This window comes from Anticarsia gemmatalis, chromosome 29 (genome assembly GCF_050436995.1).
Source record: "Anticarsia gemmatalis isolate Benzon Research Colony breed Stoneville strain chromosome 29, ilAntGemm2 primary, whole genome shotgun sequence".
Lineage (NCBI taxonomy): Eukaryota > Metazoa > Arthropoda > Insecta > Lepidoptera > Erebidae > Anticarsia > Anticarsia gemmatalis.
In genome coordinates, this window is record NC_134773.1 from 51,793 (window position 1) to 72,176 (window position 20,384).

A 20,384-nucleotide genomic window follows, 5' to 3' on the forward strand; every position below is an offset into this window, starting at 1 on the left:
AAAGTCATTAACTCGAAAAACCTTGTTTTGAGATATGGCTGTTCAAAGTTTTTAAAAATATAAAAATTCATAACTTACGATTGCAGTAACCTATCTCTACGTTTATAGTCTTAAATGAAGGAAATTACAACAAAGTTTATTTAATATAGACTTCATTAAGAAAATATTGTCTGAATGCTTGGAAATATCAAAATATATAAATTAGTTACTTTTATTTTTTAAATATGTAACATAATTTCGAGTTAGTTAATTTTTGATCAGAGTTAGTGATTTTTAACGCAGTATGAAATGCGTGTACCGATGTGAAAAATAACTAAATCCATTTAGTGATTTTACAATTGCTAATAATAATTTTAATATGCAGAGATAATTCAAGGGAAAAGTAATTAAGTCGTTTTAGGTATTTTTTAAGTATGGGTTAGATACAATCCTAAGAAATGAATATTAATTAACTAAAATTAGTTAATTTGCTCATTTTATTTTCAGCTCAAAAGGGTTGACCTGGTTAATTTTCACATTCTATAAAACAAAAACTATAATAGCTACAGGTATGTGGATTAGACAGAAAATTAGAGAAAAATATGGCAATTTCAATGGTGTCATAAAAAAAGAAATCATTAACTCGAGTTAATGACTTTTCGCTCTACGGGGACGAAATGCGCTTCAGACAAACAAAGTTGCACAGAATTGAGAAATACGGCGTCTGTATTTGCTCTCCTTCTTATTGCGAAAGAGAAAACGAGAGGGAGATACTAAAACCGAATACTTTTATATCCTTTTGCCGAGGCGAAAATAATTGAATACCGATGCAATTTCGTAAAGGGCACACGTCTCATAACTTTGTAATGTGAGATGTGTCCTTTTCCAAATTGCATATACAATTAGTGTTCGAGAACAAGGTTTGTTAGTTCCATGGGACATTTCACTTGCATTGCATTCGCGAAGTATGACGATGGAGGAGATTAGCCGTGGTCAGAAAGCTGAACAGCGTCGTTTTCCCCGCGGCGTGTAATTACCGCGGTGATGCAGTCGCGTGATACTCGCCACATTGTGCTCATTGTACTACAACAATGGCCGCGCCGACCTTCAGCCACCACCAGCTCGGCTACAGTCGCCGCACTCCGCCGCCGCTCGGCTCCTCGCCTCCATAGCCACCGGTACTACTCACCAAACCCACCCAAACAAAAAGAAAAAGAAAAAACTTTACTTGTTTTGCTTTCCGCTTTCCGCGATACTCCTTCTCGCTCACGCTACGTGAAGTTTCTGCAGGAGCGAGGGCGATAGCGCCTCGACCTATTCCGTGTTTACTTCAAACTTTGTCACCGCCGCAAACTTCTTGTAACCTACTTTATACAATTTTCAACTTTATTCTACACAAGATTAGACTACTTTTCTCCTTCACGGGCAACTGTCGAACAATAAAGAATGATTTTTCTTTATTTACATTAATTTCGACAATGAGAACTTATTGCTTTAATAATACGGTGCAAATTGCAACGCCACATTTTTTTACGGGATACCCGAATTTCGTTGCAAAGTAAATTGTACCTTATGTGTTGAGCTATAAAGTGGTATGTGGGTTAATGTGTGGTTATTGGGTTGATGCGGGCTCCCTAAATGCGTGCGGGGTGAACGACCGGCGCAGCTTCCTCGCGTTATCAAGTGGTCGTGTTGGTCCCTCGCGCGGCGCTATCAGGGGGGCGCAGATAGTGGCGCCCTCTCGTGGTACTCTGCTGATATCGTAACAGTACTTTGTACGTAGTATTTAGCTCTGTAGGAATTGGGAACACGACGATAACTCCGGTTTTTAGCCGACAAACGTGTTTTTAACTCACAGTTTTGAAATTCTTACTATATCTATGTAGAGGTTATAAGTGTATGTATTCTGACGGTATATAAGTAATGATGCCATGTTCCCCTGGGGTAACGCAAAAGACCCTAATAAGGAACCCACATGCTGCGAGCCCCTATTTAGACCTTAATCCTACGAGGAGTGTGGTCCCCTACACTTATGTACATGCAAGATTTGCTTTTACAACATTTAGTAGATTTGAAGTCAATACACATTGTAGAATAACACTAAGACCAGTCTTACCCGCATTGTGTGTCCAACGTGGTGGATTCAGTGAGAAAATTTGACCAGCAGCGGGGCACTAAGATAGACTTGGATAGATGGAGGAGGTTCTTAATCCATCTTTACTTTTTATGTTTGTTAGCTTATAACTATTGTATATGAAAGTTGATGCTCACCATGTGGTCATTTGGTCTAGACTTAACTCGTAGTTTGTAGCAAATGGTGCTTACAAAGTGAGATTCTGCTTTCGAGTCACTTTTTGCGAGAATGATTTAAAAGTAACTTTGCAAAAAGTTTTCGCGAAACAGGTCGTCCGGTAGCACGTAGCGGGGTCGCGGTGTAGAGGCGGCGCGGTGAGCGGCCGCCGTCCGAAATCGTCAAGAAAGTTGTTTAAACCCAAACCTGTTTGATCCTCGCAAGGGTCCTGGTTCGGTGCTCGGGTGGCGACTTTCCAAACCGCTGTGTTGTGTAATATGTGGAGCGTGTATATACTGTATATAGCGATATGTAGCAGAGTGCAAATGTTAATGCCTTCCGTGACGCGACAGTTGAGAGCTTTCGTTCTGATTGCAATATCAGGTCGAACTGGTCCCGCCTTTCACACTTTAAAATACTGCAATGAGGAAATATCGGGCCTTATTTGCTTACGGTACATATGCATTTATCTGGCTACTTATCATCATCACAAGCCATTTTAATAGCATTTCCTGCCTCCAAATCAAAGCTCTTGTTCCATCTTTCGAAATACTTTCAAACCAGAATACTTGGGTTTTGAGCTCCGAAACCTGAAACCTGAATATTATATCTTAAATATCGTGCAGTCTTGCCCTTTGACGTGTCGTAGTGCTAACAGCCATACAAATGATATTGTTTCTGCATGCGCCTGTCAGCCCCCATAGATCCGCTAGTGCCCTTGGGAACGTATTAAAAATGCAGTGAATGCTGCTACTCGTAGCTACTGTACGAACTAGCTGTGTCAGTATCACGTGCAGCTCACAATCGATACAGCACTTGAGAATATCGACTACGATGCAAGGACAGCCGAAGGTTTATCTACAACATAGACTTTTATATGCTAAGTATTCATGTTCAGACAGAAAAAATCAGCTTTTTTTAGTTTTTTTGCCTTCTGCTTAGTAATTTTACCGAAACTTGAAGTTCCGATGGAATAAAGTTACAATTTGCAACGTCTTAAGTAAGAATCAAAGGTCTTATATGTAACTAGCTGACCCGCGCCACTTCGCTTGCGTCACATAAAAGAATGGGTCAAAATGTTCCCCGTTTTTGTAACATTTTTTACTGGTACTCTGCTCCTATTGGTCGTAGCCTGATGATATATAGCCTTCCTCGATAAATGGGATATCTAACACTGAAAGATTTTTTCAAATCGCACCAGTGGTTCCTGAGATTAGCGCGTTCAAACAAACAAACTCTTCAGCTTTATAATATTGGTATAGATTTAGTACAGCAGGCAGTCTATGCCACCTGGCATAAAAGTTTGTATTATAGCAAATACCATTCGGTTATTCATCGACCTCTGCTTGTCCCCAATGCAACGAGGCGCGGTATTTACTGCTTATTTATTGCTTGTTTAAGCACCTACGATATGTTGTGAGTTCTTGTGAGCAGTTGTAACTTATGTGTGTTGTGTGTGAAGTAGGTGTAGTGCGCAGTTTGGGCACAAGGGCGGCGCCGCGACCCGCCGCGAGGTCCCTCACCGTCGCTCACACGCCACACACACAACACACACTCTTTGTCACTGTGCTTGTGTGCTGTGTGTTGTGTGCAACGATGAATAACTGCAGCAAAAAATGTATACTTAATTACTTTGTTAGTGAATTGCGTCACGTTTTTCAGTTTCGTAAAAAATGTTAGATTAACTTTGGGTGCTAAAATTCAAAGGTTGGTTATTATACATGAGTAATTTCAGAATAATAGCTATTATGCATCTCAATTGACAACTAGCGTACTTCAAATTGATAGTCACTGTAGTACATTGCTGCTTTGACGTAACATGTTCATCATTACAATCTAAGGGAGAAAACAATGTACAGCATAGTGGCTTTCAAATAGTCGCTAAGCAATGGCAAAGGACTTTTGTTGTAGCTTGAACAATAAAAGAAAAAAGTAGTTTTAGTTAGTCCCTTGTGCAAGAACGCATGATGTCACGTTGAGAGTACTTGAGAGGTTAATGTAAAAGTGGGAGCTTTATGATAAAGACTTGTTGTTGGCGCGGCGCAGTGGCGGCAGGTCACAGCCAGTCTCGCGGAGAAAGCGCCCCGACCAGCCAGCTCCGACTGGAAGATATAACCAACACTGTTTACTGATCAATCAACACGAGAGAGATTAAAAGAGAGTAGTTTCTTGTGGTTAAGGCATTCAGCTTGCTTTATGCAGGTGGAAGAACTCCGATATGATAGTATATTTCGGTGTAGTCTAAGAATTGATATGTGGCCTTTAACAATCTCTGTAGCTTGAGGGACGCGAGGCGTGTATCTTCCAGACAGTTATACGGAAATACTCGCTATTCGTCTCTTAGGCATGTCCCACAACATGTCAAGCGAAGCTGGGAGATTTCGCTTGACGTGGTCCGGCGACATCGCTACTATTTATGTATGTGACAGTATAGTCCATCTTTACATACATATACATTGTTACACCTTTTTCCCATAGGGGTAGGCAGATACCAAAGGACTTGGTCAGGTCTTAAATGCCTTAAAGGTCTTTGGGCTCCATCTATACTGACATTATAAATACGAAAGTTTGTAAATATGGATGGATGTATGTTTGTCACTCTTTCACGCAAAAACGACTGGACGGATTTGAATGAAATTTGGTACATTGATAGCTTATAACTTGGATTAACACATAGAATACTTAGTACCACGGGAAATCGGTTCACGCAGATGAAGTAGCGAGCAGAAGCTTGTATTATTATAACTGACCACGATCCGGAAGTCTGCAGCGCTCGTTTATCTAAGTTGAAACGTCCTTATAAGTATAAAATAATGTATTTTTATATAAAACATGCAAACGCGCGCGTTTTGTCGCTGGGCGGAGACACACTGAAGGTCGCACACACACACACACACACACATACACACAACAATGTAATGATACTACTAACTGTACATAAAGGTATATTATATATTAATAAACGCGATGATTTCCTTCACAACTAATAATAACTTAATATTTCAACTCGGTGACGTCATTAGTTTAAGGTTTTTTTCATCTTATGGTTTGTAATCAACCTAGTGACAAAGTTGTTCAAGCCGCCCGAAAGACCTTTGACATGGCTGTCAATTGACAACAACAGGGACAAACTTTTTACACGGAGACGCTCAACTCGGTCATCCATCTATGTAAGGACCGCGTTAAGCCCACTGATCGTTTGCCCAGCGTCGCAAAGGTGTAGGTTATGATTCAGAAGTTGAACGGCAGTAGTATTTCTAGGTCAACGAGTAACCTTATGGGGCTTGCCCTTTGTGATGTTTCAAAAATATATGTCACAAGCTGACCCTCGAGGCACCACATACATTCAAAAGTCTATTCCCTCTTTCAGCTCCTTAAATGTTCAGTTAATCGCCTCCGTGACGCAGTGGTTTAGGTCGCCACGCCGATACCACTGCGTTCGGAGGTCGTGGATAAGATTTCTCGGGTCAATTATTCTTGCAATTCACAAATAATTGTTTCGGGTCTGGTTGTATTTTATGTTTGTATGTTTGTAAAAGTTCCCGCGACACAAGAGCAATTCTTAGGGCGGAGTGGTCTTTTAAAAAAAGTGTTTTGTGCCTAGCCAATTGAATCCGAAGTAGCAATGAAATAATATTCTACAGCCATATAACTTGTAGGTACAATGAAGTAGGAGCTGTAAGGAAATAATAAAATATAATTATAAATCAAAGTTCAAGCCACAGTCTTCAAAGGTCAGACGTGTTAGAAAAACTCGTCAAGTGCGAGTCGGACATACACATGACGAACTGCATAGCATTAGGTCATCATCAACACTATATTGAATCATGGACTACAGCATTATCATCATTCTAGTCATCATCCAGTAAAAATCTAACCAAAAAATCAAGGTACCTATATTTTTTGCATACACGTAATGACAATGATACATGAAATTTAATTGCGTTTCTTGCAAGGGTACCTATCCATATTTGATATTAAACATTATTTTGTCTCAAGATCTAATCTCTCATTCACCCGTGTCTAGTCAAGTAGAAAACAGTGTAAGCAAGTTTTTAAATAATTTGTTGCAACACCTATAGTTAGATTTTCCCCAAAATTACGTCCAGCTTACACCGGAAAGACAGCCACTACAGTAAATATTGAGATATCCCATTAGCGCGTTATGTATTGAACAAATAAATAAATAAACACTGTCTAGTACATAACTACATAGGCACGTAATAGTTACATGTACATGTGTGTACGGCGCACGTGCGGCCTTCAGCGCGGCGTGGTGCGCGTGCGCCGCGACTGACGTAACCACGGCAACCACCAGCGAGCGCTAGTGAGTGACGTCACCACCGTCTTACGTCAAACTACACATGCAGTTTCTACTTACGTGAATCGTTAGCGATGTTACTTTCTGGATGTAACGTGAGTCTTCTATGTAAGACTTTAACTTTGATAAAGCGACTGATTGATTTGACTTAATGCTGTTGTCTTAAAGCCATTATACACTTACTCAACGGTCACTAAGGCCTGTTTAGAAGAGGACAAATTCATGTGCTATACTCAACTAAGAAGATTCACAGTCATGGTTTTCAAAAATACCTTTGGGGATAACTGCATCAGCCATATACCTGAGTAGTTTTTTCGTATTTATTTTACATCCCATTAAAACTATCAGAGCTACATTCGCAATACTTTCGGAGCCGTAGTCGAAACCTACTTATGTATGGAAATAACAAAATTAAAACTATAACACGTAAAACCAAAAGAAACTACAATAGTATAGTAATACCCGTCTGTCTGCCCCTATTGTATTTTCTTCGAAATAAGATTTCTACCGTACATTAGTTAACAACTCACACTGCAGGAGTGGTCACGGCGATCAGTCACGGTTACATTTCACGTTATAATGTAGGTCGACCACTGAACACAGTATAGTTCTCGTCAGTTGTCGCCAATTGTCGCCATTTGTCGCCAGATGTCGCCAACTCTCGGTAGAAAGCGAGTGGCGACAGCGTGACGTCACCTAGCTCCTTGTCGTGAAGGTGTCGCAACTGCGCCGGCGCACGTGCCTCACTTACTTACTGATAATGCTCTTTGTTTTAGCGGTTAAGTTTTCCTATACTATTATTTTTAGTTAAGAAATAATGATCACTTCTTCTAAAGGTAAAGGAAAAGATCGTGATGCAACTTGCGAGTTGTTTAGAACAGTTCTTGAAGGTATACAAAGTTTCCAACTCGAACTTGGCCACCGTTGTCAAGTCCTAACCCCTCCATCATTACGGGAGGAGACCCTTGCCCAGCAGTAGTTTATAACTAGTTAAGCTTATTATTATAAAACAGTTTTTGTGACTGGACAAAGAAGTAGTACAGCTGCAAATTTTCAAGTCTCAGATTCGATACGCAAGTCGGACCAAGCGTTACTGGTAATTGCCCTTTAGGACATGTCCTTGTGTACTCTGTACAATGTACATACAGTACAGACATACAGGGTGCCGCAAAAACTACACTTACACCTATAGTTACACCTGTGCCTTCGACGTATAAGAACAGGCGTGATGATATGAGAAGTCTTCACAAACACCTATAGAGAAAGTGACATATATTTAAAACAAATTCAGTAAATAATACAATGGTCACCTGTTGATCATTGATCGGGAAGCGTTACTCGGCGCCTGCCGTCTGCAACAGATATATTTATAAATCCTCCACGTCACTTCCACGGCTTGTACATTGTATTCAAGTTGAGCAACAAGTGGCATCAATCGTAAATATTCACTTATTAACTAGTAGTGTCCAGCCTTTCATGGCTGGCTTTTCTCCTGGCTGATATTGGTCAGGTGGTCAGTTTTATTAAAACTTCATTCTTGTCTTGTCTTGCCTTGTCTTCATTCTCTTCATTAAACTCGGTAGGACTTTGTTTATAGTGTCCAAGTGCTTGCACAATACACAGGTACACTCTCTATAAATCACTCTTGTAACTCGGTGGTACGGATAACCAACAAAACCAGTGAAAAATCCTGATCCAACGGTTTTATGATCTCTCCGAGGCACATACGTCTACAACCTCAACTTCTTAACTCCTAGCAATAACTCAGAATCTTTTAACAGAAAACCTCAGGAACGACTTTTTGGCCCGACCTAGGATTCAAACTCGAGACCTCTTCGTCCAGTCACATACACTACCGACCGCGCCGCAGAGACAGTCACCCAAGTTAACAAGTCGTAGTACCGATGACGTCAGTGTAGTGTCGCAAGTGCGCACGTGTCTCGTACCACATATGCTGATAATGCTCTTTGTTTTATCTGCTGTCTGCTCGCAGCACACGAGTGAAGCAATCGTACTGCTGTGCTGGTCACTTTGTAAGGGTTATGTGCTAGGTGACCCCCCTGTATAGAAGCGTTTATGGTGATTACTCAGCTCCCATTACACGTAGCGTGGTAACCCATAGTATAGGCTCGTAAGAGCTTTACTTGTGAAAGTGGTTGTCATTCAATATGTTTTTTATAGAGATATAATCGATACGTTCCAATGATAAGAGAGTTTAAACACAGCTTTTATTTACTACTGTAATCTTAATAAAATTGTCCCAAATACCATTTCATAAAAAATAGGTTCACTTCCTATTTGTAAACAGTGTTTAAGACAAAGAAATCCACTATGAGTTCCCCAACTGCGTTCGATGACGTCACACAAACCATGTGTTCGCCCGAGCACTCAGTATGTCGCAATAACATAACACGCGACAACATGCGCATTACTTCAACAATTGGTGTTGATAAAGCCTTCTTTGTTACAACCGATTTCTCCAAACGTGACTGATATAGAAGTTTCTTTTTTATACAAAAGTTCTGTAGACTCCTTCGTCGTTAACAGCTTGTAACTCTAACCGGTCGGTAAACGATCAGTAGTTAAACTATAAAAAACACAAAGAAATCAACAATTAGTTGACAAGTCCATAGCTTTACAAACAAGTCGCTGAACACATATGTCATGTGTTCCCCTTCAAGTAGGTACCGTGTATGTCGCAATCACAACAACACGCAACAACACGCGACAACAAGCACATTTCTTACAGTTTCTGTTGATAACGCCTTCTTTGTTATAACTGATTTCTCTAGACGTGACTGTAGGACGCGTTTCTTTTTTATACATTTCTTTGTCTCTCATAGCCAGTTCTACTCACCGGTCAGTAAACGAACAGTAGGTTAAGCAACCTTTGTTGAACTGGGAGTTTCTGTGCTTAAAACTCTTTTTATAAGGTTAAATAAAATAGCAATTAAATCAAGTCAAAAACCATCTTCTTAATCAATTTGGACTCTAGGTCAACCACTAACCTATACATACCTAAGTACCTAGTAGTATCTAAAATCTACATAAAAATATAATAAATCCAAATAAATATAATAAGTGATGAATTGGTCGAAACTTGCAGTCTCACAATATGTCTACAGGACAATAGTCATACACTGTCTGTCAATGCACTAACTAGCCGTGCTCTAAATGAACGTAGCGAAGAGGTTAATCGAATCAGTGATTATGTCTCTCACTACATATTACTGCTCATTAAGAACAGAGAACACGCCTCTGTATTGTATGAGTTATTGGTCGAATTATCTGCCCACCTACAGTACACACAAACATAATAGAATGTACGAAAATACCATACCACCGTGCTTGTTATAATCTCTAATCACTGCAATTTATAAGGGACTCCCTTAAAGCATGTAAAGTGACTTCCTTCAACACATGTGTTGTTTGTGGTCTCCGAATGTACTGAAACAATCGTCAATGATTTCTCTATGTATTCCGCACCTTTTACAGGTCTTCTTATCGTATGGTTAGTGGTCAAAGTTGTTCAAGCCGCCCAAAAGCCATGGATGTGGCTTAGCGACTGTTATCTTATTTGACAACAATAGGGACCGACTTTATACGTGCCCTCCGAAGCACGGAGACGTCCAGTTCAAATACCACTCTAACAGTTAGACCCTGTTGTCCATCTTTCAAGACGAATTTTCTTGTTGCTTAATATTTGTTACATAGTATTTAGAAGAAGCATGTATGAATAAGTGGTGTTGTTGTTTCAGCGATGGCAGCAGCGCGGGCAGCCCCAAGGAGGCGGTGCTGGGCGCGTCGCCGCCGCCGGCGCCCCCCGCCAAGCGCGACGTGCGCCACCACGCGCACCACGCGCTGCATCCCCAGCACCCCCAACACCCCCAACACCCCCAGCACCCCCAGCATCAGCAGCATCAGCATCACCACGATCAACACAACAGACCTATCAGTATAGGTACGTAGCTTACTAACTACAAAATGACTGAACTAAGGCTCGCTTTTGCCATTGACTCGATAAATGTTTGAAAGAATCGTTTTGAGATTTTGGTAGGTAAATGTAAAGAGAAATTGTCAAAAGTGTTCTTATATAGCTACCAAACACCAAAAAAGAAACAATCCTAAGGAAAATAATCCTAAAAACGATGACGCGGCAACTGAATTTCTTTCTTCAGACATACCGATTGCTAAGTTGTTCCCATTTGATCCTGTCTACATCACGAACGAGTTCCGAAACGCAGTACAAACTGGACATATTGGAAAGGTCCCACATGAGAATATTGTTAAAACAAATGTCGCTCTCACTCCATACAATACGTACGGGTGTATGTTATAACGTGTGGTGGTTGTGTGGTCAGGCGGAGGCGCGGGCGGCTCGCGGCGCGCGGAGCGACGCGCCGCCGGACCCTCCGAGAGGAGACGCACAGGTACACACACACACATACCACATGTATATAGAGACTATGACGTCATGGCTTGTATTCGTTAGTACTAGGAAACATCTGTGAGCATGATGCATCATGAATCTGCAATTTCAGTAAATATTAAAACTACTATTAATGGATGGGTGACTTAATTAATGACTTACTTCTCCATTGACACATTACTTTAAAAAGGATCTAAAATTACCATACAAGCACAGTATTTTTATAATCATCCAATAAGGAAATATAGAGCACCCAAAATTGTATTCAAATATAAAAGAAACTCGTAAAGTATTAAGGAAATAACGGAATACATAATGTATACATATTGAAGTTCATAATATAGATGTTCCGCGTACATCGCAGTTCGCTACAACACGGTACTCGTGCTTACTACAAGACATCCTCGTTTCATATCGCTCACCAAAGTTCCCACATACACGCATACATACAAACATACATATATACAATATAGTATCACGTGCATTTACAACGACTTTCGTAAGAATTTGAACAAATTCAGTCCAAATTAAATGTAAAACCAAAAAAAATAACATGAATCTCCGTTCATATGTACCTCCTTTATAAGTATGTAATAAATCACTATTTTAATTCACGACTATATGCCATGTATGTATGTATGTACGAGACATCACTGTGTTTATAGTCCTTACAATGTAGTATCTAAAGTGTTGGATCAATCTTATTTTTTCCTCCTAAGGATTATTGAAAAGAAGTTTAATTAAAATTCAATTCAATTCGTTTATGTTAGGTACATAGAAAAAAATTAAATGACTTTTCAATTCCTACTTTCTTGACCAAATATTTCATACTTTTGTTACATGCACCAACTCTTGACATTTACTGAAAAATCTAGATATATCCTCAGAGTATATACTTTCATATAGACCAATTTCATCCATATTCACTCATTAGTATAGCAGACAGACATGCATACATACAATCAAAGACACTAACCCCCGGTTTCTTTATCTATTCAATAGCGTCAAAACTCATACAAAAAAAACGCTATTGAATAGATAAACTACCGCTAAATGTACTCAGAAACCGGGGGTAAACCTATCATACGTAAATATAATCATGTACAAAAAATATGTAATATTGTGTGGTGTCTGTTGCAGAGGTGCGCGGGTCTCCCCACGGCGCGGGCACGTCGGCCGAGCCGCCGCACCCCATGCACCATCACCATATGGTAAGTAACACCATCGACACTACATATAGTAGTGATCCTCACTGGTCGGTAAATGATCAGTGTGTTAACGACATTACATAGATGTAGGTGCAGTGTTTCAGCTGAGCATCTCCGTGCTTGGAAGGGCTTACAAGTACAAGAAGCTTGCAAGTTACGTCACAACGTATCTTATTCATAACTCATGAAAATGTCATTTAACTAGTTGTAATATCACTGGAGTTTCTTACAGACCTTTACATTATACTGAACATGGAAAATATTTAAGCAGTACTATGATAATCCGTCATCTTTACCTGTGTAACAGCTAAGGTTTTGATCGTAAGGGTATGCACAAGTAAAGTTCTTAAAGAAACACAAAGTCATGCCACTTGATCATCGTCACAGACTTCATCATGCAGATTCAGGCCTGAATTCAATTATCTTTTGTCTACGTGCTAGTAATGTTTATTCGATAAACCACTTATTCTTAAGATGGGTATTCGCTAGAGGAAAGAGCACAAACTCGTGCACTGCCTTACAAGTCTCGAACAGTCTAGTCCTCGGTTCTTCTACCTACCTGTCTTGTGAACAGAGTGTCTTGTCCAGTAGTGTGTCAGGTCAGGTTGTGAGTGTGTGGCGTGGTGTTGCAGGACACGAACCCGCTGGAGGGCCCGGTGGAGTCCATGGTGAGCGGCGCGGGCTCGTCCGACGGCGAGCTGTCCTCCAAGGCGGGCGACAGCCCCAGCAGGAAGCGCCGCCGCATCTCCAGACACCTCTCCTCAGGTACATACACACACACATGTTACTACACAATAATTCTAATAGCTAAACCCTCTCAAGGACTCAACTCAATTTCTTTTTGTTCCGTCAGCATTCTCGAGTATGGTAACATGGTCCAGATATGGTCATAAGCTCGCTCCCATTTACATAGAACAATGTCGGAACTCGAGTATACTTTATTCACAATTACTTCAAAATTGGTCTTGTTCCCATATTACGTTCGTACTGATAAACATATTTATCTAATTTATTTTAATTGGTTTTTAGCTCCACGTAACTGAGAACTGCAGTGGAATCATACATTACCTGAAACTCATAATATTAGTCAGATAATATATAATAATGTGTGTGTATGTTGTTGCAGGCGAGAGTAACGTGAGCGTGTCGGCGCCGGCCGTCGAGCGCCGCACGCCACGACACCACTATCAGCCGCCGTGAGTATAACATACAAGCAGACATACATACCTGATAATATAAGCTGATCAACCGACTGACTGATTGAAAAGTAAACTAACTATACTTAAAAAATGGTTTGGTCGTAAGAAAAACCTTTATTTTAATGTATGGACCGTCAAATTCAGTACAGGTCTTCGTACAGTATGTTCTTGTCCATACATTTGTCTACAGTATGTGTTTGGCCCACAGTCGGCGCATGCGCTACGTGGGCGGCGGCGGCGGTGCGTGGAGCGAGCGCGTGCTGGAGCAGTCCCTGCAGCAGCAGCACGCGCCGCACGCGCACCACGCGCCGCTCGCGCACCACGCGCCGCACCACGCCCCCCACCACGCGCCCCACCACGCCCCCCACCACGCGCATCACTCGCACCACGCGCCGCTGCTGCTGGATATCAACCAGGTTGTGAGTAATATCTCCCACAGCATAGACTCCCAGCACGCACCATATCGCCCCCGTAACTCAATATTCTAGTGGAGAAGTAGGCAATTGGTCTTTCCTTGTAAAGGGGCGGTATTCCGTGTAAGGTTGGGAACCTATGCAGCTATAGTTATAGTACAGTTAGCTGTAGCAAAAAATTGCAGTCGATAAGTCTGATGCTGAAACTATCCATAGATCTGAACGTGAGTTATAGTGTATGAACCAACTTCCTATTCTCGCCATTGGGACATATCAATATAATCTGTTAGAAGCATTTTATAAATGAGATAAAAATACTAATAGATTTTAACAATTCTAAAATGTAGGGTCAGTTCCACAGACTGAATACTCTCTTCTTTTCTCATTCCAGAAGGCCAAATATACCCAACATTAGAACAACAGTACATATATATCTAATACCTTCTCTTATTACTTCCAGATGCCTCTCCGCGGCACTCGGCTGGGAGCTCTGGGCGGCGTGAACTGGCACGCACACGCGCCGCACGCGCCGCACGCCCCCCACGCGGCGCACGCGCCACACCCGCACAGGGACCATCCGCAGCGCACGCAGGTATGTACTATGAGGTGGTCTACGAGCCACGCGGTACTCACTGGAAACTAGACTCGTTACCAAACACTCACGGTGGAAAATAGTGTCATAATGTCTAAAAAACTAAATTAATTTTTGCCCCTTCCTACTGACCCATTGCTGGACCCGTATATCAGGAGAAGACAGAAAGTGAAACGCACTGATTAAGTAGCAACATTAAAATATAATTTCTAATCTGTCAAAAATGTTAAAATCAAAATAAATTGAACCCATTACTGTCCCACTGCTGGGCAAGGGTCTCCTCCCGTAATGAGGGAGGGGTTAGGCCTTGAGTCCAGTACAGTCAAAAATGTTGCCAAAAAAATGTTAGTTATCATTCAACAACAACAACTTGTATCACGGAGACGCTCAGCTGAAACACTGCACCTACATCTATGTAATGTCCGCGTTACTTAACAAACTGATCGTTATATTTCTATAACTACCTAAATATTCTAGTTTCCAGCGTGTACCGTCATATTTATATTATATCAAGTTAATGACGTGTGGATTTTTTCCAGTGGCCACACTATATAGGACCTTGTAACGAAGTAGGTTATCACTAATACATACAAACATACATATGTGTATCACTCACTCACATACATACATACATACATAAATACAGCCTATATGAGGAAACATTAAAGCCAAAGTTCCACAATAATGGCCACACTTACACATATTTTTGAACCAATGTTAGAACAAATATTGATACTATAAGACAAAAAATTCGAAACAATATTTGTTCCAATATTGGACCCAACACAATTGAGATACTTGAATAAACACTCACTAAATCTATTGAATTTCAATGATGCTAAATATTTGATAAAAAATATGTTTGTTCCAATATTCAATCCAAAACATCAAAATTTGGTAATAAATTTATACCTGAGTTGGAGCCAACATTCACATGTTTGTTCCAATATCGGAGTATAATTCACACAGTACACTAACAAATTATTAGAAATAATAAGATAAATATACACAATATATAATTTTAAACAATAAATGTGATCGTTATATGATAATATGCCACTGCAAATAGGTTATATTACAAATAAGTATGGCCAGTAATGTTGCTACTACTAAATATTATTATTTAGATATGGTAACACTACGACATTACTGGCAATACTTGGGTTTCTCAGAGTATTTTTCGTTTAAATGTAATTTAATAAATATTGTATTTAAAATGATATAAATCACTGTTAGGTAAACTAAAATTAGTATATTAATTGCTACACTTAAACTTAGTTTATTGATATAAGTTTATACCACGTAACTACATAATTAATACTTATAAAAACTACATTTAGATGTCTAATACTTAACTGATAAACTCAACTACAGTAATTGTAAGATTATATAAATGAAATATATTGTATACCCGAGCACTGAGATATAATTGATGCTATATTCAATATTTAAAACTTCTTTATACTGGAGTCGCGTTTGACAATGCTGCCACGAATTGAGACATAGGAAGCAGTTCTCAATGATTATCATAATTGCTTATATATTTACCCTCTTATTGATAAACACACTATAAACCTATTTTAGTTAAAAAGCTACTATAATATGTTTTCTGTTTTTCATTTCGCTAAGGAGTGAAAGAAAAAAAACACTGTAAAAGCCTTTCATAACTTTACACATTTTTATGAATAACATTTCTAAAATATTAAATAGTACCCTGAGTTTACCTCCTTAGTCCTTGAAGGTACTAAGTTAGGTCTCAATTTGTGGCATGCAATGTTATAACTCTAGTTGAGAGACTGTTGTACTCAGTGCTCGGTGGTTGAGCGTCGATCTGGGCATGTCATACATAATATACAATATTGTTATATAATTATAACTATGTTAGTTGTAAGTTAATATATAAGTTGTACACGACGGACGTTGTCGCGATATAACGACACACCATCGTGACACGACGCGTGTACCGATACTCAACATCACTTGCGGGGGCTTGTGAACTAAGCGATATACCTACTGTGAATTCTGAACACTGATACGTATGTAAAAATTCACATAAAACGTTTCAAAGTTCGTTAAAGTTTTTGTTACAATGATACGTACACTCAGCTAATATAAATGTTTTAAAAATCGTGTTAAAGAAAAATTATTGACTTGAATTACTAAATGAATTGACATAAACTGACTTTATTCCTGAACTCGTAAATGAAGTGAAAATTATATTTAGTCCAATTTTTTCTGCTTTTAATTCGCTTAAACCATTCTCTACTTGATGATTTAGAAAATGTACCTGGATATAAAAGGTCATTGGCCACCCCCCAGCTGATAGGTCAACGACCTTTAGCACGTTAGTTCACAAGTCCCCGGCAGTGGCAGTAGTGGTACGTGGTGGTGTGTGTCGTGTCCCGACGGTGTGTAACGTGAGCGTGTCGCGGCGTGTGGCGGCAGGTGGCGGGCGCCGAGCTGTGGGGCGCCGCCGTGCTGCCCGCGCTGCCGCACCTGCGCTACCAGGTACCGACACTACACATCCGCCGCCCCCACCACCCCTCTCTCTGTCGAATGACTGTGTAACACCCCCCTCCCCCAGGCCTCCCCCCGCCGACACACACACTCGTAGGTGTCTCTGATTCCTCAATACTTTGTATCCCCAGCAGTTCGGCCACATTGGGCCGTTAGTCAGCTTTATAGACCTACCTACTTAGGCTTCAAGTTTTCAAATCCAATTGTCTCCTATTTTTTTTAATGTAAATCTATTGTTCCTTTAAATAAATAGTTAATCCGGCACATATTAGCAGTCCCATAGTGACATAATGTAACTTAACGTAAGAATTAACAGTCGCTTGTGTGTGTGTGAGTGTGTCGGCGGCGGCGAGCGGGAAGCGAGCGCTCTGCATGCTCTAACTAACACCTAGTTATGTGAACCCCCCCTCCCCAACCTACTACTGTAACATACGTGCACGGGCTGAGACTGGGACAATACAAAGGCCACTAAGTATAAATTAAAAACATTATTACTGACAGTGTTCTTACGGAAAAGGAATGTGATGTCATTACAAAATTTTAGCATGGTTACTTTAATTTATTATCCATTAAGTATATTAAATAGTTAAACTGATTTGTACCTGTCAACACGATTGACGTTAATGTCTTAATTCTCACTTATTTACGACGTTGCAATGTCATGACGATAACTTTTACAATAGTAGTACTTGAAGTGTAAGCCTTATGTGCTATTGTACATTAAATGTCAATAGTTATCACATAGATCCCAGTTTCAGTGTCGTGGATCGTATGTCAGTTACCTCAGAGTTGTGTGCGTGGTGCTCTCTACAAAGTGCTCTGACTAGCTTATGTACCGCGCGCGGGAATATCGCCTCTCACTCGCTCCTATGTAACCATCGTATACGCGTCTCTTTCTACCGCTTCTCTTTAACAGTAACTATTACTCGATACTTGGTGAATTTGACGCGAAAAACAAAAGTATTGAAATAAAATAAGTAAACATGTGCTTTGTGTGTAATTGTATTATTTGCTTTAACGGTGAAGGAAAACATCGCGAGGAAGCTTTCTGAATCTATAATTTATTGAAAGATTCTCGATTTGGCTTTTGTATTTGACCTGTTCAGTTGAACTTCGCTTTCTTTCTGTAACGGGGCACTATTTTAATGTTAATGACTTATATGCTTTTAACAGTGTTTTTATTAAGCCCCTTAGTAAATGCTTGTATGTTTATAAAAGTCCTTACTCCCTGATGTAGAGAGCGATATTCCCCGTGTGCGTGTTCCCTGGTTATGTACCCTAGTGACGTCACGCGCCCCGCCCCCTCACACACACAGACAGACACACACATAGAGAGGAAACAGTTTGAACGCTTCAAAGCTTGTTAGTATTAGAGTTTACTTAATAAATGTGATTGTAACATAGTTATAGGGCTAGGAAATAACCTATGCACACTGCTTGGAATTATGCTTATATTATTAATTTATTATTGTACATAAATAATTTAGTTAATCAAATTTTTTATAAATAACTAAGGTGCTATGTTTTAAGGTGTTTCCATACTTGTCTATCGATCGTCGATCGAGTTTGGTAGATGGTCGGTTGATTAGTGTTGTAAGCACTTTTTCAGCGATCTAAATATTAAACCAACACATACATACATAACAGTGCGATGTAATTGTCTATCCTATAACAGCGTGTATCTACTTATACTTATATCGAAAATATTTTATTTTAAAAATGCTTCTATGACGTACCGTTAAAATTGTCTATGAAAATGTAACAAAATAATATTACTCTTTAATTTTTTAATGATAAATATGGATAATGGCAAGTGTGCAGAGGTTTAATTTTAAATACTTTTCTATAATATTAGTGTACCTAAACTTGTACTAATATTAGTTCATACACTGCTTATGTGTTAACATATAGCTTGTAATAGTGTGTTGTGTGTGGGGCGCGGGGTGCGGGCTCGTGTCCCGGACGGTGTAAGCTTGAGGTGGATGGTCGGTCTGTCGGTCTGTCGGCGGCTTGACGCGCTCTGTCTTGTGTTATCTCATCATGTTTATTATTATTATTATATTACAATACTTTACACTCTTACTCGATTATATGTGCGCAATACATAGGAAAATAGGAACTTTAGATATAGAATCTACGGTTTCAGCATCATTTCATGTTAAAATTTACTTTTAAAACTTTATATTATCTAATATTATACGAGTATTAACACAATCATGCATTTTTACTTTGGTTCCGTGCACAGTTAATTTTACGAACTATTTAGCAAACCTTAGTAAGATGCATGTTTCCACTAATATCCGTATAATATTAGATAATATTTGTGTGTCTGTGTGTTGCGTGCACGTGGTCAACTATTATAATATGTACTATATATGAGACTAGTATATTGTAAGCAGTCGGCATCACCCGCGCTTGTTTGTCATAGATGTATCTCTCGGTGTTACGAACACGTCGCAACACCGCCGACCACTACATCGATACCACCACATGATATATTTTACATTAATCATTTTACTTGATATAAAATAAGTGAGCTTGTGTGATAGTGCGTACAAGTACATGCGTCTACGTGAAACGAATGCAGGAATTATTTATTACAAACAATTTCTTTATCATATGAGTATACTAGGTGGTGGTGTCGATGTAGTGCGCGTGGTGCGTGCGGCGCTCTATGCATGCCCAGACGTCAGGCGTGGCCGCGCGTCTGCTGCACACCCCCGACACTAACTTACCACAGTGACGACACACACGCCTCCGTACGTAACACTCCCTCAGCCTCCCACTACAGGCATAATATAGGCCGGTCGTTAGTAAAAACTGACATTTGATTATGCTGGTAAACTATTTTGTGAATGTATTTAATATGGCATGTTAATTAATGCGATCATGTATTTAACGTTAGTTTGCGTGGTACCTTCAAGTGGTCTGTGCCGAAACGTCAAGCAAACTAGTGTAAAATCTATAATCGTGTTAATTTCCATGCCATATTATAACACTTCTTGAAATTGACATTTAGAAAATTTAATAAATAATTTTAACTTAGCTAAGAAATAGTGATTCATTGTTGACATATGGCTTTAGGCACGCTCTCCGAAATGTCTTGTCACAGAAATGGACTGTTTTCTAGTAAACCAGCTGTCAACAGTGACTCACTATGAGTGAAGTGGGAGGGTGCGGGGAGGGGGGAGAGGGGGAGGTGTATACAACTAACACGTGTAGTGTGTAGTGGTGGTCGACGTCGCTCACACACGCGCGCTGTGACGTCACTCCTAGTGCTAAGCTTACGGTGATTGATACCTGTACTGTACTACTGTATGTGTCCTGTAACTTAATGTAACCGGCGAGATCTGACGGAAGTTTTCTTATTGTATTAAAAGGTGTTTAGGTACTTGCTCCACTGACTGCGTCGACGAAGAAGCGACAGATATTGATA

General features: G+C 39.9%; 1 protein-coding gene across 1 annotated transcript in view; it reads left to right on the top strand.

Moving 5' to 3' along the window:
* The window catches only part of LOC142985354 (uncharacterized), a 54,536-nt gene that overhangs the window by 29,202 nt on the left and 4,950 nt on the right, over window positions 1-20,384 (top strand). Inside the window, exons 9-15 of the mRNA XM_076133471.1 lie at window positions 10,349-10,551; window positions 10,952-11,020; window positions 12,160-12,230; window positions 12,860-12,992; window positions 13,354-13,423; window positions 13,635-13,842; window positions 14,300-14,431. Of these exons, the coding sequence (XP_075989586.1) occupies window positions 10,349-10,551; window positions 10,952-11,020; window positions 12,160-12,230; window positions 12,860-12,992; window positions 13,354-13,423; window positions 13,635-13,842; window positions 14,300-14,431 (886 nt within the window). The remainder of the gene's footprint in view (window positions 1-10,348; window positions 10,552-10,951; window positions 11,021-12,159; window positions 12,231-12,859; window positions 12,993-13,353; window positions 13,424-13,634; window positions 13,843-14,299; window positions 14,432-20,384) is intronic.